The sequence below is a fragment of the Babylonia areolata genome, chromosome 1, assembly GCF_041734735.1.
Source record: "Babylonia areolata isolate BAREFJ2019XMU chromosome 1, ASM4173473v1, whole genome shotgun sequence".
NCBI classification, from domain to species: domain Eukaryota; kingdom Metazoa; phylum Mollusca; class Gastropoda; order Neogastropoda; family Buccinidae; genus Babylonia; species Babylonia areolata.
The window spans coordinates 8,998,603-9,015,630 of record NC_134876.1 but is presented as its reverse complement, the minus strand read 5'-3'; the positions used below and the strand labels follow the sequence as shown (position 1 = coordinate 9,015,630).

General features: G+C 38.5%; 2 protein-coding genes across 4 annotated transcripts in view; one reads left to right on the top strand and one right to left on the bottom strand.

Moving 5' to 3' along the window:
• Positions 1–1,624: 1,624 nt before the first annotated feature.
• LOC143276988 (putative rRNA-processing protein EBP2) lies at positions 1,625–11,177 on the top strand. The gene is made up of 9 exons (XM_076581733.1): positions 1,625–1,733; positions 2,971–3,060; positions 4,833–4,966; positions 5,733–5,856; positions 6,632–6,721; positions 7,957–8,032; positions 9,402–9,450; positions 10,317–10,458; positions 10,950–11,177. Exons 1-9 carry the CDS (start codon positions 1,689–1,691, stop codon positions 11,022–11,024), a joined length of 825 nt encoding a protein of 274 aa, XP_076437848.1. The 5' UTR covers positions 1,625–1,688; the 3' UTR covers positions 11,025–11,177.
• A 142-nt stretch (positions 11,178–11,319) lies between these two features.
• The window catches only part of LOC143276785 (protein transport protein Sec24A-like), a 41,384-nt gene continuing 35,675 nt past the window's right edge, over positions 11,320–17,028 (bottom strand). For all 3 annotated transcript variants that reach the window (XM_076581610.1, XM_076581470.1, XM_076581536.1), the window contains one exon: positions 11,320–16,671. In XM_076581610.1, the coding sequence (XP_076437725.1) occupies positions 16,557–16,671 (115 nt within the window). In that variant the 3' untranslated portion in view covers positions 11,320–16,556. The remainder of the gene's footprint in view (positions 16,672–17,028) is intronic.

Below are 17,028 nucleotides of genomic sequence, written 5' to 3'. Positions count from 1 at the left end.
AATGATGACATTAAATAGTAATATTTAGACATTTAAATACATACAGTTCGTGCGAGTGTTAACTCGCTAAACCAACATGACGTAAAAAAGAAAAAAAAAAAAAAAAAGAAAAAGAAAAAAAGAAACCCGAAGAAACTATTTAACGTACCAAATATATCTGAACTGAACACACACACACACACACGCACACACACACACATACAGTACGCACATTTTTTAAAGCCAGATTGTTGTTGACTAGTATTGTAAATGGTGCTTTTCATTCTAATATATCATTATTGTTTATTTGTTTCCCTATCCCTCCTCCCTTTCCACCCCACTTTTTCATGTCTATTATCACTTAATATGGACAGACATTAATTGAAATTGAACACACACACACACACACACACACACACACACACACACCGTCACACACACACACACACACACACACACACACACACACACACACACACACACACACACACACACCGTCACACACACACACACACACACACACACACACACACCGTCACACACACACACACACACACACACACACACACACACACACACACCGTCACACACACACACACACACACACACACACACCGTCACACACACACACACACACACACACACACACACACACACACACACACACACACACACCGTCACACACACACACACACACACACACACACACACACCGTCACACACACACACACACACACACCGTCACACACACACACACACACACACACACACACACACACACACACACACACACACACACACACACCGTCACACACACACACACACACACACACACACACACACACACACACACACACACACACACACACCGTCACACACACACACACCGTCACACACACACACACACACACACACACACACACACCGTCACACACACACACACACACACACACACACACACACACACACACACACCGTCACACACACACACACACACACACACACACACACACACACACACACACACACCGTCACACACACACACACACACACACACACACACACACACACACACCGTCACACACACACACACACACACACACACACACACACACACACACACACACACCGTCACACACACACACACCGTCACACACACACACACACACACACACACACACCGTCACACACACACACACACACACACACACACACACACACACACACACCGTCACACACACACACACACACACACACCGTCACACACACACACACACCGTCACACACACACACACACACACACACACACACACACACACACCGTCACACACACACACACACACACACCGTCACACACACACACACACACACACACACACACACACACACACACACACACACACACACACACACACACCGCCACTTGTCAGACCTTGAGAGCCTACAATTATACATAATGAACTTGAAAAGTAGGTAAACTAACTAAAGAATAGACTACAAAATGAATAAGTTGAAACATCAAGAGGGAATCAAAATGTTGATTTTTAATCAATTTATTATTATTTATTTATTTACTATTATTATTTTTTGCATTAATGAATTAATTGTATCTATTTCGTTAAAAAGATCTTTCCAAAAATACACGATATCATTTCCGGTTTATCTCGGCACTCTTTGCACGTGTTGTGTAGTGGGACAAGTGTGGAAACATGAGCAGTTCAGAATGGGATTCTGATGTTGACTCGGATACCGAGGTTTGTGTTATTCAGATATAACAAATCTAATGCCTTCTTTGTATTAATGTAGAGCAGTCGGGTTGTTTAGTAACAGTCCTGACGCGGACAGAGTGAGAAACTGTCAACAAGTTGTGTTCATGATGATGACTTGATGTTGAGAGCTCTGGATTGAGAATGATGATCTTGTTCTTTCGTATTTTAAGTTATTACGACTAGCGACTTATGGTGTACCCCAAGGTTCAGTTCTTGTTTGATTCAGTATTATTTAGTCTGTACACAGCCACTGTCCAGCATCATGAGCCTATATCGATCACATAATAGTAACACTAACAGACTAATACCCAGCTCACAAAAGCTGCTTCCCAAAGTTCTCTTGTTGCCCTCCGCAAAAACATAGAGTTGTGCATTGTTGTAGTGAAGTAGTGGATGCTAACAAGTTTAGACTAAGTCAAGATAAAACCACATTTTAAGTAATTTTCATGGGCTCTCTGTGCTGAAATATATACCTTGGCTCAAGTTGGCTGTCTCAATTGCTGATGAAATTTTTCAAATTTCTGTAAGAAACCTTGATGCCTATTTAGTATTTTGATACAGCTCTAACCATGACCATGTCAATAATTTAAGTAAAATTGCGAACTTCTGCATAAAGAAATCAGTACCATTTGATCATATATCTGACTGTTGAAGCAGCCACTCAGTTTGTGTGTTCCTTGAGTTGATCCTTGGTTGCATTGACTGCTGCAATTCACTATTTGCTGGTTTGCCTTCTGATTTGATGTTAGTCCTTTTGATGATGTTGAGCAATGCTGCAATAGCTTCAGTCTTCCTCTGGATCTCCGTCGCTTACCAGTCACTCATAATAGCACCTTGTGCTCCTGTAGTCACTTCTTCCAGGTCTTCAGTTTTCAAATGTGCCATTGAAAGTTCACTCTGGGGCAAGTCTCTCTTGAACAAGTTAAAGCCTTTTTTTTAAGACTCTGGTCTGCATATAATTTTATGCATAATGATGATAGTGTGTATGTGTGCGTGTATATGTCTGAGTGTCACTGTGACGAGTGTGGATGTGTTTGTGTTTGTATGTGTCTCTTTGTGAGTGTGTGTATTTTGTGTCGACATGTCAGTGTGCACTTGAGTCTTTTACTATTTCAGAATGAAGTTACTCTGTGAGTGACACAAACACAATGTATTATTTATTGTATAGAATGTTACAACATGGCTACTTTTGTTGATTGTTATTTGTTTGGTTTGTTCCCAGTTGCAACGTGCCTTTGCAGAAGGGAGACTGAAGCCTGGCCTCCATAAACTGAAGCCAGAGGCACCTGCAAGAAAAAATATAAATAATGTGGTAAGTAGTAAAGTAGTATGCTTTTACCCCAAAAATAGAAAGCAAAGAAGAAATACACAACTCCTCCACATCAGCTTGGGAAAGGCACTTTACTATGATTTTCCACACTCGACCCACATGTGGATGGGTGCCTGACCAGTTTGGGAAGGTTAAAATAATAGAGAAGATTAGGCCCTATCTTTGCGCAAGCCCAAGACACAGTACATATAGATGAATTAACTGTCCTGGGTATGGGACCTTTTAACCTTCCTCTACTTCCCCCTGAACACCATCACCAATGCAAAATAAGACCACTTGAGTAGTGTTTAGCAAAATGTCAGCCTGTTAGTTAAAATTTAATGTTTGTAGACGGTTGTAACATGAACATTATAGTTTTAAAAAGATTTTCCTTAGTTTTGTTTTCATTTTCTCAGTGGATGTGGATGACATATGAGAATGACTGAATCTAGATACAGTAAAGGAAAAAAAAAGTATGATTACTGCAATGACTGCAGCTATATCACTATCAGTATATATATGTATTAAAAAAAACATTTTACTTATTAACCAGTGTGAGTGTATGGCATGTAAAGTTGGTTTTCTTAATGCAAGAATAATTAATTTTTTACAAAGAAAAGTTGCTTACAGCTAAAGTAATATGCAGTCTTACATTTTCTTTTTGTTTTCTCCTTTTCAAAATTATAGTTTTTATATTAGCTATTAATAAAACTTAATGAAATATAATGTTCAACCCCATCTGTGATCTGAATAGATAGCTAAAATATTATTTCACCTGTATTATGAATTATAGCGAGGTCTTGAGTAATCAAACTGTTTAACTGCTGCCAGAATATTTGAATCCATTTGAGTAAATTGTACTTTATTTTCAGTGGTTTTTTATTCCCTTGCTTCAGGACAGTTTGTGTTTCCACAAATAGAAATCAACAGCACACACAGACACACACAAATGTACACATGCAAACACACTGACACACACATACTGTGTGAACGGTTTGTGTACCGCCTCACTTCGAAGTGTTCTCACCACATATTTCACAGTTTAACATCTACTTCGACCTCTTTCTGATACTTTAGCGAATATCCATTTCCAAAAACCAGTCAAACGTCAGATATTTCTGGTTATTTTTTTGCTCTTTTTTCTTTGCGCACCACTGCTGACCAAGTTCACAAACATGCTCTCAAAATCCTGAAATCAAAGGAAGCGAGTAGCAGGACTTTATCTTTGACACAATTTAGAAAAGTTGATTTGATTGGGTATGTTGAATGCCCGTTACCAGTGCCGGGAGAATTTAAGAAAGCATCTTGGTAACAGAATGTCAGTTTTGACAGGAAGCTGCAAAGTAGTGTCATTTGCAATTCGACCACATGATATTTTGACGTGTCTATTTGCGATTGATGCTGCACAGTTACTGAGTACTTCTCAAAAGGGTGTCGACATGTACCCAACCCATCGTTCGCAATTTAGCTTGCCTATTTGCGTTTACCCTCAGGCACCCCTGCTATTTCAACTGTCAACAAAATGTTGAAAAAAATGAGCAGACGAACTTTTCCTGGTGCAACCAATCAGAGAAAGCCTTTCAAAAACAGAAGAGCTACATTTGACAATCGTACGACCTGTTATCTGTACAATACACACGTTGAACTATTCACTTTGACAGGATCATTTGCAGTGAAGCCTACCTACCCTATATGACACTATCATATATGTGCACACATTATGTGTGTGCTGGGTTGTACTGTTTGTACACTGCACTTGTGTCTGTCATTTTCAGGCTGGTCTCCAACAGAAGCTGAAGGACATTCAGCAGGATCTGGACTGGGAGGAGAGGCTGGATGTCACCTTGGATGGAGCGGACAGAATTCATGAGGATGAAGTGGATGATGACTTCAAACTTGAGATGAAATTGTGAGAAAGATGAGAGTGTGTGTGTGTGTGTGTCCGTGTCTGTGTGCACATGTGAGTTTCAGCAATACTGTGTCACTGTGTGTGTGCATATGTATTTCTGTATGTGTTAGGCGTGAAAGACTGATACTTTTTATCCAGTATCTGGTTTCACATCAGTTACGGTTTGTTTGTTTTTTTGGCTTTAACAAGTTTAAGCAGAGGTTAATTTTATTTTCCTAGATGCAGAACAGCAACCACTGCAATGAAAACTATGTCACTGAAGTGGATCTGCACATTGTCTGGTTTGCTCATTATTTTTATGATTAGGTAATTGACTGACTGATCATAGTAGTAACGTACATTCTTAACTCTCTCCGTACGAACGGCGAAAGAGAGGACGTTAACAGCGTTTCACCCCAATTACCATCATCAAAATATTGCAAGCGGAAGGCTCTTACACTGAAGAGGTGAATGTTGACAAAGAATACCACAATTCTGACGACGGAAGCTAAGGGTTGGGTCATTCAGGCACCCACTGGACATCCGAGGGGTCTGTGTAGAGGAAAAGAGAGGACTGGCCGTACTGAGTGAGTTAATCTAACTTTGATGAACCTGTATTAGTACTTGTGGATTTTACAGTGAAACGGGACAGATAGATAGATATGGAAGCCTTTTGGAAACTGGATAGACGACTTTTCATTGAATTATTTTATTTATAGTTGATTTTATTTGATTAGATTAAAAAATATATAAAAAAAATAACAGCAGTTGTGATGGTTTATGACAGCTATCACCAAGCCCAAGCTGCAGTTCTCTGTGCCATTCCCAAACTGAAGGAACTTGGCATTCAGACCAAAAGACCGCCAGATTTTTTTGCTGAGATGGCCAAGCCAGATCATCACATGAAAAAGGTTTGTGAACTTTGTCCCTTCTGCTTTATTGACTGTATAAAATTGTGATGTGCATAAAATCTAGATTTTACATAGTCCCTTTTTTTAATTTTCATGCTTGTTCTTTTTCTGCCCAGATAGTAGAAGTCATATAACGTAGGTTCATATTTTATGGTACATGTTACTGAATTGTCTTTCTCTGATGCCTAGAGCATATTTGGGATGCCTGTTTGTGTTTCCTTCGACCCCTTATGGTTGTGGGATTGTGACTTTCTGTTAATGCTGTTTGGCGTACTACATATGGTTCTTGGTAGTGGGTTAAAGATTAGCCTTTGCCTTATGTCATGAAGGTTAAGCTGTATGATTCAGTCATATTTGGCGTGGTATACACACTGTTTTCTCCATGATTATCAGTCATCCCCTTTTTCTTCATACAAAAGATTTTTAAAATGCTATCTTTATCCAATGTTTTGTTATGTTTTAAGGGCAGATTTGTTTGCATGAACTTCTGTTGAGATAATCAGTGTTTTTTTTAGAATTTATTTTGTAAAGTATTATTGGAATTTAGAATACCATTAATGATCTTATAAATGAAGCAACAGTTTTACACTTACAGTAACATTTTATCATCAGAAGAGTCAGATGATTTTATGATTTATGCCACTGTCTTTTATCACTTGGACAGGAAATGTCATATTTCTTGGTTGCTTCCTCATTAGGAATAAGGCTGGAAAATATGATATTTGTTTTTCCTTTAAGTTATACTAAGTTTTGTGTTTACTGTGTTTTTTTGCAGATTCGAGAGAAACTAATGGAAAAGAAAGTAGGCATGGAAAGATCTGAACAAGCTAAAAAGTTACGTGAGGCCAAAAAGTATGGCAAAAAGGTAAGAGGGCAATGAAGAAGTTGTGCTTGATTTTGTTCTGTTCGTGTGGCTTTCTCTCTTCTTCTGCGTTCACTCGTATGCACACGAGTGGGCTTTTACATGTATAACCGTTTTTACCCCGCCATGTAGGCAGCCATACTCCGTTTTCAGGGGTGTGCATGCTGGGTATGTTCTTGTTTCCATAACCCACTGAACGCTGACATGGATTACAGGATCTTTAATGTGCGTATTTGATCTCCTGCTTGCATATACATACGAAGGGGTTCAGGCACTAGCAGGTCTGCACATATGTTGACCTGGGAGATCGTAAAAATCTCCACCCTTTACCCACCAGGCGCCGTCACCGTGATTCAAACCCGGGACCCTCAGATTGACAGTCCAACGCTTTAACCACTCGGCTATTGCGCCCGTCGTTCGTGTGGCTTTCACTCATGTTGTAAAGGTAACTGGTTTGTGTAAAATGCGTTTGACAATTTGTTCAATAGATGGATGTGCATGTGTTTCACTTGCTCTTTTTTTTTCTTTTTAAAAAAATTATTTTTTATCAATTTCATCAATAATCTTTCATTCATCATCTTTTTTTATATTCATTCGGGCTGGCACAATCGCCACATTGTTAACTCACTCAGTACAGCCAGTCCTCTCTTCTCCTCTACTCAGACCCATCGGATGTCCAGTGGGTGTCTGAATGACGGAACCTTTAGCTTCCGTTGTCAGAATTGTGGTATTCTTTTTCAACATTCACCTCTTCAGTATAAGAGCCTTCTGCTTGCAATATTTTGATGATGGTAATTGGGGTGAAACGCTGTTAACGTCATCTCTTTCGCTGTTTGTATGGAGAGAGTTAAAGCTTTGGACTTGGAGGGACCTGGGTTCAATCTTTTATTGGAGCCTGGTGGACTAAGGGTAGCGATTTCTTTTTCTTTTTTTTTTTCCTGTCTTCCAGGTTATTGTATGTGCAGACCTGCTTGTACCTTAAAATCTCCTTCATGTTAACATGCTCATTAGCATGTGCAAAAGATCAATTAATATGCATATCAGAAATCCTGTGATCCATTTTAGTGTTCGGTTCGTTATGGTAACAGAAACATACCCAGCATGCATGCCCTTGATTTGCTACATATATGGCAGGGAAAAACCTTTTGTGCATGTAAAAGCCTGCTCATAGATGATTGCCAATATCATGTATAAATTATACATGAATATAAATCATACATCTATATAATTGAACACAGGTGCAGCAAGAAGTTGCTTTGAAGAGGCAACAGGAGAAGAAAGAACTGGGAGAAGCAGTGAAGAAGTTCCGCAAAGGTAGGCCCTGCAGAAAGTTCAGACTTTTTGGCATCATGATTTGAAGTGTGCCAGACATATTAGTTATTACCTGTGAGCGTGTGTGCGCGCGTGTGTGTGCATTTGTTTTGATTTTGTTGTTAATTTTTTCCCATTTAAAAATGTTAGTACCATAAAGTTCACTCTATTGAGCACACTGGTATACAAGCCGCACCAACTAAATTTTGGAAAAAATTGAACTTTATGCATACATAAGCTGCACTGGCTTATAAGCTGCACTTATTTCCGGTACCGGAACACATACTGATACTACAGAAAAGCTGTCAATACTGTAGGTTATGAAGTAAACACAAGCGGGAACAACACAAAGAAAAGCAAGCAAAAATACTGCTAGTGCCACAAAAAAATAATAAACACAACGAAAATAAGATCCATAATTTAGGGATTGTCACATTTATTCAACGTCATCCTGCTCACTGAAATCTTCGTCGTCAGTGTCTGAGTTGAAGAGAACCAGCACAGCTTCCTCCGCCATCTTGTCACTGACTTCAGCCTCGCTTTCACTTCATGAACATGAAGGTGGAGGTCGCTGCTGGTTCGTTGCTTGCACTGTCGTCTGCTAGGTCGATCGCCTTCAATTTGAAGGCTGCATCATAGGCATAACATCACGTTTTCGGCATGATGAGGGTGTATGCTTGGGCAGAGTGGAACTGAATGCTGATCTGAAGGCTGAACAGTTAGCACACTATCCTGAAGCTCATCCAAAAATTCATGGACAGAAATCATAATTTTGGTGAGTTGAAGGGCAGCTAAGAATAGACGAGAATGTGACACTCCCGGGATCATTAAAATCCTCAAATAAGCCGCATCATTGTATAAACCGCAGAGGTTGAAGCTGGAGTAAAAGGTCGCAGCTTATAGACCGAACTTTACGGTATATGGGTTCTTCAAAATAAAATGTATGCAACGGCCACATGCTTCCCTAGACATTTTATACTGTAGTTGTCTACAAGGCACCATTCAGGCTTGTCTACTCAGTGAGGTTATGCCAGAGCATCTGGAAATTTTACTTTTATATTACATGTACATGAACATGCGTTTTCAGACATTTTGGAAAGCTTGAAGAAGAATGTATTTTACAAGTCTTGGCATTAAATATAAAATCACTATGGACTGATTGTATATCCCATTTTTGCACGTCTTATTATTTATTGTTTTGTTTGAATTTCAGTTTGGCTATTCCTTATTTTTTATCAGTATTATGTAGAAATTTTGTCATAAAAAGTATTAATGAAGAAGAAAAAAAAAGACAAAAAAGACTATGTATATAAATCATTGGTTTTTAGTGTTGTGCAGATAGTGACCTGAATCTATTCCTGAATTGTTTCAGGAAAAGCAAACAATCTGGATGACATTTTGGAGGGCACCAACAAGAAAACGTGAGTGGTCAAGTTGTTCCCATTTATGTGTATAAAATGCAGGATGATCATCGTGAGTCAATCATGGGTTCAAATCAGAATGTTACACATATAAAACTGGAATATGTGTGCTGTGAGAACCAATGTGTTAGATAGATCATCCAATCACAGGACGTAGGTCATTCAATTTTTTTTTTGTTGGATTCTGATTTCCCCAACTGCAGCATCTGCAAGGATTACATGCTTGACAAAAGGAAGCAATGTGCATGCGTTTCACTTTATCCCAATACACTTCAGTACAAAAGTGTACCTATTCTGAATAATTGGCGGGGACAAAGTCAGACATAATGGAGAACCTGCGTGTATGAATGATGAACTGTTGTGTTTAATAATTGGTGGGCACAAAGTCATGTATAATGGAGAACCTGTATATATGAATGAAGAAGTGTTGTGTATACTCCTACCCCTGTTAAATCAGGGTTTTTGTGGCAGTGCATACACACATGCACACAGTGACAAACCCCCGCCATAACTGCTTCTGTTCACACAGATTGACCCGGTCATTTTATTTGGGACTTCACATTTTGAGGTCTTAGCTAAACTGCAAGTCTTACATGCATCACTATCAGTACCACCACTACAACTCCTGTAATCATTCATGAACTATGAGAAACGGGTCATTTTAAAAGCATGATTTGATTTTCCTCCAGATATTTAACTTTTAAGCACTTTGAAGAAAAACTTTGATCAATCTGACAAGTCATAAAACTATGATATATATTTCTTTCTGTCTGTCTGCGTCTGTTCATATACCTAAGACTTAAATTCCCAGAAGCTAGTGTTACATGAATATATGTTAAATGAACATGCGTGTGTTTGCGTAACAGGCAACCAAACAAGAAAAGACAGCAAAAGAACCGCAAATTTGGGTTTGGGGGACAGAAAAAGAGGAGTAAAAGGAACACGAAGCAGTCCCTGGATAATCCATGGAAAATGTCAGCAAAACCCGGTTCTTCAAAACCTGGTCAGGTGAGTACCTGTTCAACAAAGTATTATTGGTGAGACAGCTTAGCAGGTCTTGCACGTTTAATATTGTCGTGGATGTTAGTGGGTTGACAAAAGAGAGAGTGAGTTAGAGTATGTGCTTTAATGTGTGTGTTTGTGTGTTTTGTTTTCTTTATGAATCATAACTGTTTACAAACTAGTGTTTGTTAAACAAAATTTATTGATTAATTACAAACTTCAAGAGTCAAAGATCACTTTTTTTTGCTGAAACCAGCATCATGTCTTATTTAACTTTCATAAATGTTTTTGCTTTGACTATTCTGGTGTTTATTTCAGTCTGCCTGGTCAGAAAATGTTAGTGTCAGTTTCTTAAGGTAACGGACTTGTTAAAAAAAAAAAAAGGAATAATTATTATAAGTGTTTGTTCTTCTGATGAAATATTCCTGACACTGTATATATGTTTACTTCATTCCACTTGAAGATGTGAATTTGGTTTTGCATCTTTTTTTTTTCAGGGAAAGAGCAAGCACAAACCCAACAGACCTGGCAAAGCACGAAGAAACCAAAATAAAAACAGGGGGAAAAAATAAACAGGGAATTGTACATTCATGTGTGTGTATGTGTGTGTGTTAGAGAGGGGGTGTGGGTGTGTGGTGTTTTGTTTTGTGCCTATTCACTTGCATAAGAAATGAAATATTGGACAGGTTGAAATAAATGAAGCAGAGTGCATGTGTGTGTGTAAGTGTTAAGAAAACATGTACTGTTGTGCATTTAGTGGTTGTAAATAAAATCATTAAAAAAAAAAAGAATGTCTTTGTGAACATTATTTGCTGAAGAAAATGGAAGGAAAAGTGAGTATGTGATTTTGTGTGTATGTGAACCTTTTTCCTCGTTAACAAAGAAACATTTTACCTTTAGAACAGCTTAATATTTAAGGAATTCCTTTCAGTTGCAATTGTTTTTAATTAACACATTGCACATACTTCTCAAAATTACTTATGTGGTGGGTTGCAACACCAGGAGCAGATAAGCGTGTGAAGTGCCTAATGCCAAGTAAAAAAAAATATCCAGTACCCTTCGACTCCTAATGGCAATAGGTGCTGAACTCTCCCTGCGTTTGGAACCGGAATTTCACACAAATTTTGCTGTGGTCAGGATGTAAGGAAAAGCTGGGAGGACAGAGTGTTCTGAGATTGCTGGATGTAGCACTGGAATCTTCTTAACCATGGACAGGCCATCAACTTCAGAGCTTATAACTCAAAATGCAATATCCATATTTTCAATGCCATCAAAACCAGTCATTCATTCAGACAATACAAACCAACAGAAACAAAATGGCGTTCTGAACAGTCTGTTTACCTTTTGCAGCACAATGCAACGATGGTTTAATTATTGGGTGAACAGAATCACACACTCCATTTCCTGTTGTTGTTTTTTTTGCAACCCCCTCCTCCCTCCCTAGCTGATTTATTGATTTATTAAAGGCAACTATTATTAAAGACAACTGAACTTGCCTTGGGTGTGAGCTTTATTTGTACATTCTTTCATAACTTACACAGTGAATAAGAACCATGACTGTACAAAATGCAGGCAAACACATCACAAGCACTGCTTTCATTTGCTGCTACAGGAGAAAAAGGTACTGCTTTTTCAAGGATTTACTTCTGCACAGGTAGGGGGAAAAGCAGCAGTAGCAGCACATACTGACCCTGTTACTATAAGCAAACCAACCGACAACATAAAACATTAATCACAAAAAGAGGAAGCAAATCATGAAAATATGATGATCATGAAATACAGCGAAAACAACAACAAAAACAAAACAAAAAAACCAAAAAACTGGCATAACATAGTGACTAAAACCAACCAAACAAAACAAGGCATACCCACTATGTTTGAAATGCTACAGTTTGCATACAACTGATGCAGTATGTATCAAGGAGCTGGGGAATATGCTGCCACAGTTTCCATTCACCTCAAAATCAAACAAGCTCACAAGAAATCCAATCATTGATCTTCCACACTGCAATAAAGGCTGAACAGGGGGGAAATAATGGAGGCCTTGGAATGAGCTATCTGTCCTGATGCTGTGAAATTCACACTGGATGTTCAAAATCAAAGGTAATGGAATAATACTATAAGTACAGAAAATGAAGCTAATACACAGCTCATATTACCATAATAGCTCTGAAATAAAACCATGAATCAAATGGTCTGCAGGGATCACTAAATTTACAGGCCAGAAGGAAAACATTCAGTCAACCCTAACATTCGCTGTCTACAGACTATCGCACAGTACACACATGAGTTAATGTTTCTTCTTCACAGAGCAGCAGTTCCCTTGCACAGACATGGCGTTAAACACACAAAAAGCTGTACTATAAGCAATGTGTTTCACATTTTTCATTTTTGCAGTTTCTGGATAAAATATTCAATTTCCAATGAAAATTTTCAAGCAATAAAACTGCCCCAAATGATTTTACTTTTTATTTGTAAAACATCTGATCCTCAAATAGCTTCTACACAGGTCACATTTTGAAATAAGTTTTTTGCCATTTCCAATTTATTGAGGTCATGGCCACCAAACTGTAAATGCAACAATGACCTGATATATCTGAAGACAAATATATGACTGTCAAAATGAACTAGTTTTACATCATTGAACCAGGGTTATCATTTCACACATCAAAATGGGATAAAGGGAAAGGCACCAAAACAATTGGTCATACCAAAAGTAAAAGATAACAAAACTGGCTAAGTGTCCAAAAATGCAAAAAGACCTGCTGCTTAACTTGCTTTACAGAACAAATGTCAGAGAAAGAATTATGTGATCATATTGCTACTTTTATTCCTGCAATTTTATATGGAAAGAAAGTGGGGAGTGAGGATGAGAAAGGACAAGAAAAGGAGAGGGAGTCCGGCCAGAGAATGAGAACTGAGGAAAGATATAATACGCTTAATAGCCAAAAAAAGCGTAAGATGAGACAGAGCGTAAACCGGACAAGATGGCGTGGAGAGCCTTGGCCAAAGGAATGATTCAGCACTTATAGCTTTTAGAGGCGTTTGATTGGCTAAGAGCGGACTGGGCAAGATGGGTTGTCTTTTCACTGTTAGCAAATTTGGCCAAGCAGAGCAAACCGATAGGCCTAGTTTGCATCAGTTTGACATGGTACAGTATATGACACCGAAATGTGAAATGTACAGCAAATGCAATAGGATAATGCCCATCTTACTGAAGCCTTCATAAACTGTCATAACCGAACAGCTGAGAGAAGATGCACCTGAAAAAACTGCAGCTAAAAAAAACAGAGTTACTGAAGTATAAAATCCTACATCTGAAGAGACAGAAACATGAATGGCAGCTTCATCAAACAACACACCAAAACTGTTTTCCAAAGAAAGCACTGCTATGACCGCAAACCTGCATCGTCTTTACTGACTTAAGTAACTGTCCAGTCACAACTCGTGCATATCACATCAAGATTTCCATGCTTTCCCAGTGAAAGCAACAGGCTGGGATAAGGGCAAGCGGCTTACATAGCATCATGATCACTATGGAGGTGTATGGAATCCTATGTACAACCCAGAACCACAAGTGCAAACAAATATCTAAAGAATCCTGCTTTTGGCATAAATGAAATTCTTTGGAAGATAATGTACGACCATTCACCAATTTCATCGGACTGAAATAATCAGTAAAACATAAAAGTCATCTGACAACAATAGTGAAAAAAGATGAGAATAAATATAACAAAAAGATCACTTAAAACAAACCAAATTTCAATAGCAGCATGATAAGCTAAAAAAAAAAAAAAAAAAAAACACCACCAAAAAACAAACAACATTCCAAACAAAGCAATATAAATTTAAAAGAAAAGAAAAACAAAACAAAAACAACAACAAAAAACCAACCACCCAACAACCAAAAACCAACACCACCAACAATAAGGGCTGGGTAAGAAGAGTGGAAAAGTGGGAATGGGGTAGATCATGTCATCACTTTGTAAAATATTGTATATATATATATATATATATAATACTGAAAATCTTATTACTACCCTCCAATCAAAAAAAAAGAAAAGAAAAGAAAGCCAAATGCTTTCTTAGATGGATAAGTCACTGGTGACCTGTGAGGAAGAACCATGTGGCAGTAACTAGTCACAAACCAGTGCAAGCTCATCACTGGACTGACAACCTTCAAGCAAGCATTCTCCACTACGCGAAGCACGCATACTGGCACAGAGAGGCTTCACTGACAAACAACAGTAACATTCTGCAAAACACACTGTAGTCACCCCTTCCTTGTTCTCTTTGACAATCATTCACTTGTGCGTTCGGTATATCGTTAAAGACAAAAAAAAAGAGCAAAAAGAAGAAAAAAAAGAACCTTATGACCCAATACAAAAAAAAAAGAGTAAAAAAAAAATTAGTAACAGGGCCTTATCAAATATGGTAATGGAAAAACAAAAATGAAGCCTGACTTCATAAAAAACAAGGAGTGAGTCAAAGAGCGTGGTGGGTATGGGAAGGGCAAAGTGAGGAGAGAGGGGTAGGGTGGGGGTGGGGGGGATGAGGGGAGAAACTGACAGACAGCTGTCATGTAATCATTCAACAGCCCAACAGACACAAACAGCGTTTCCACCACAGGCCCTTGTCATGAAAATAACATTGAACAGCTGACTTGTTTTCTGTTTGATTTTTCATCATCGGCCTTCAGGTTTTGCAAATAAATAACCCGGTCCTCCCTGAAGTGAACCAGTTTAGCGCTTCACAAAAAAAAAAAAAAAAAGAAGAAAAAAGAAGAAAGATTTTAATCTTACCCTTTATTTCTATGCTTGCTCCATCAATCAGCACTGTTCATCATTTCTAGCATTTTTATTCCCACCATGATGGAAAGAAAGTCAGGAACCCCCCCCCCCCAAAACAAAATGACTGAAAAACAATCACATATAAAAAATATTTCTTAAATACATGATAATAAACTGTGTTAAAAAAAAAAGGGCAATGTGGATTTTTTCCCCCTCCTTTCAAAGTCAGAAAATGTTAATTTGATTCACTGAGATCAATGAATGGTGGCCGATGTTCAATTCACAGTTTTCTCTGTGCGAATACCTGCGAGTGTGTGCTTTTGGGTCAAACTGTTACCATCAAAGAACAGCAGAATGACTAGTACTGTCCCATCCACGCTCTGGTTCATCACCATTTTATCACAATCACTGTCATGCTTCAAGTCTCTCCAAGCAGGCAAAGTCATCAAGAAAACAACAAAGGAAGCATCAAAAGTTATGCACAAAGCGATAATACATCCACCACCACTTAAACATCAGAAGCTGTACGACCAAAATTCAATAAAAGTTCTGATATGCGATGCATGTTTATTTTTGAATGTTTTTAAAGGTATTCATGTGGATACCCAGACCTAACCTGGCAGAGGATCACAACCACTTTACTGTGTTGCAGACAGTGGCGCCATTGTATCTATATATGGTTTCACTCACTTGTTCACCTCACCGTCGTTGTTTCCACTATGTTAAATTTCCAGAGTTTACTGTGATCATTCCTGCCACCAGCTTATTTCACAAGTGGTTCTTCCTTCAGGGTTTTTGATGCTGCTACCGTTTGTAACAGTGCTACAAACTTTTTTTTTTTTTTTTTTTTTTTGCCAATATCATTCACAGTATAAATATATTATTACTTTCACTTTATACAAGAATAATAACAAACAACAAAAACACAATTTCCCATTCACAGTAACATGACTGCAGAGGAGGAAGGAAACGTGTGCCATCCTATGCAACAGTCTGGTCATACAGTGCACCCTGGTGAACTCTGCACAACAGTGCGCTCAATCATGGACAACAGTGTGCTCAATCATAGACAACAGTGCTCGATCATGGACAACAGTGTGCTCAATCATGAACAGTGCTCAATCATGGACAACAGTGCTCAATCATGGACAACAGTGCGCTCAATCATAGACAACAGTGTACTCAATCATTACTATCTACAATCTGGGAAACCAACCAACCAACCAGTCTTCATCATGCCCTTCTAAACACAGTAAAACCTCTCACATAACAAGTGGCACAGGATTGAATGTTATTGTCTTTGTGTGGTTGACATCAACCTTTCACTTTCTGCTGAACAAACTGCAGGAACTCGTAATAGGATTTGCTGTTCTCTGCCCGGTCCTCTACCATGTGCTGGAAGAACAAATGACGCAGTTTGCTGTCCTCTCTGTTTGAAAAACACAAGTGAAAAAAAATCATTAAACCAACGTGCAAAAGCATGCAAACTCTTTTAAGAGAATGACACCAACATTACACTCGAACACACGCACATAAACTGACCTTGAAGCTAATTAACTTAAACAGGACAACTGGCAATTACAGTGGACAGCCAGTCTAACGCATTTCAGGGAAAGTAAAATATCAAAGGCAAAAGCGTGTGCGCAATTAACAAACGCTTACAATAATCTATGACTTTTTCCTCCCCAGAAAAACCTCTTTGAAAAGAAAAACTACCTCCTTTCTCTCTGTACATCTTTGCAGTTGACTGAACTCTCATTTGCTGCTGTATTGATGTCATGTGTTG

What these genes read in the sequence shown, in the direction of transcription:
- LOC143276988 (XM_076581733.1), top strand. Translation starts at nt 1,689, where the DNA reads ATGAGCAGTTCAGAATGGGATTCTGATGTTGACTCGGATACCGAG. An exon ending in ATGTTGACTCGGATACCGAG is followed by an intron (nt 1,734 to 2,970) that starts GTTTGTGTTATT and finishes GTTTGTTCCCAG; the next exon opens with TTGCAACGTGCCTTTGCAGA. An exon ending in TTCAAACTTGAGATGAAATT is followed by an intron (nt 4,967 to 5,732) that starts GTGAGAAAGATG and finishes GGTTTATGACAG; the next exon opens with CTATCACCAAGCCCAAGCTG.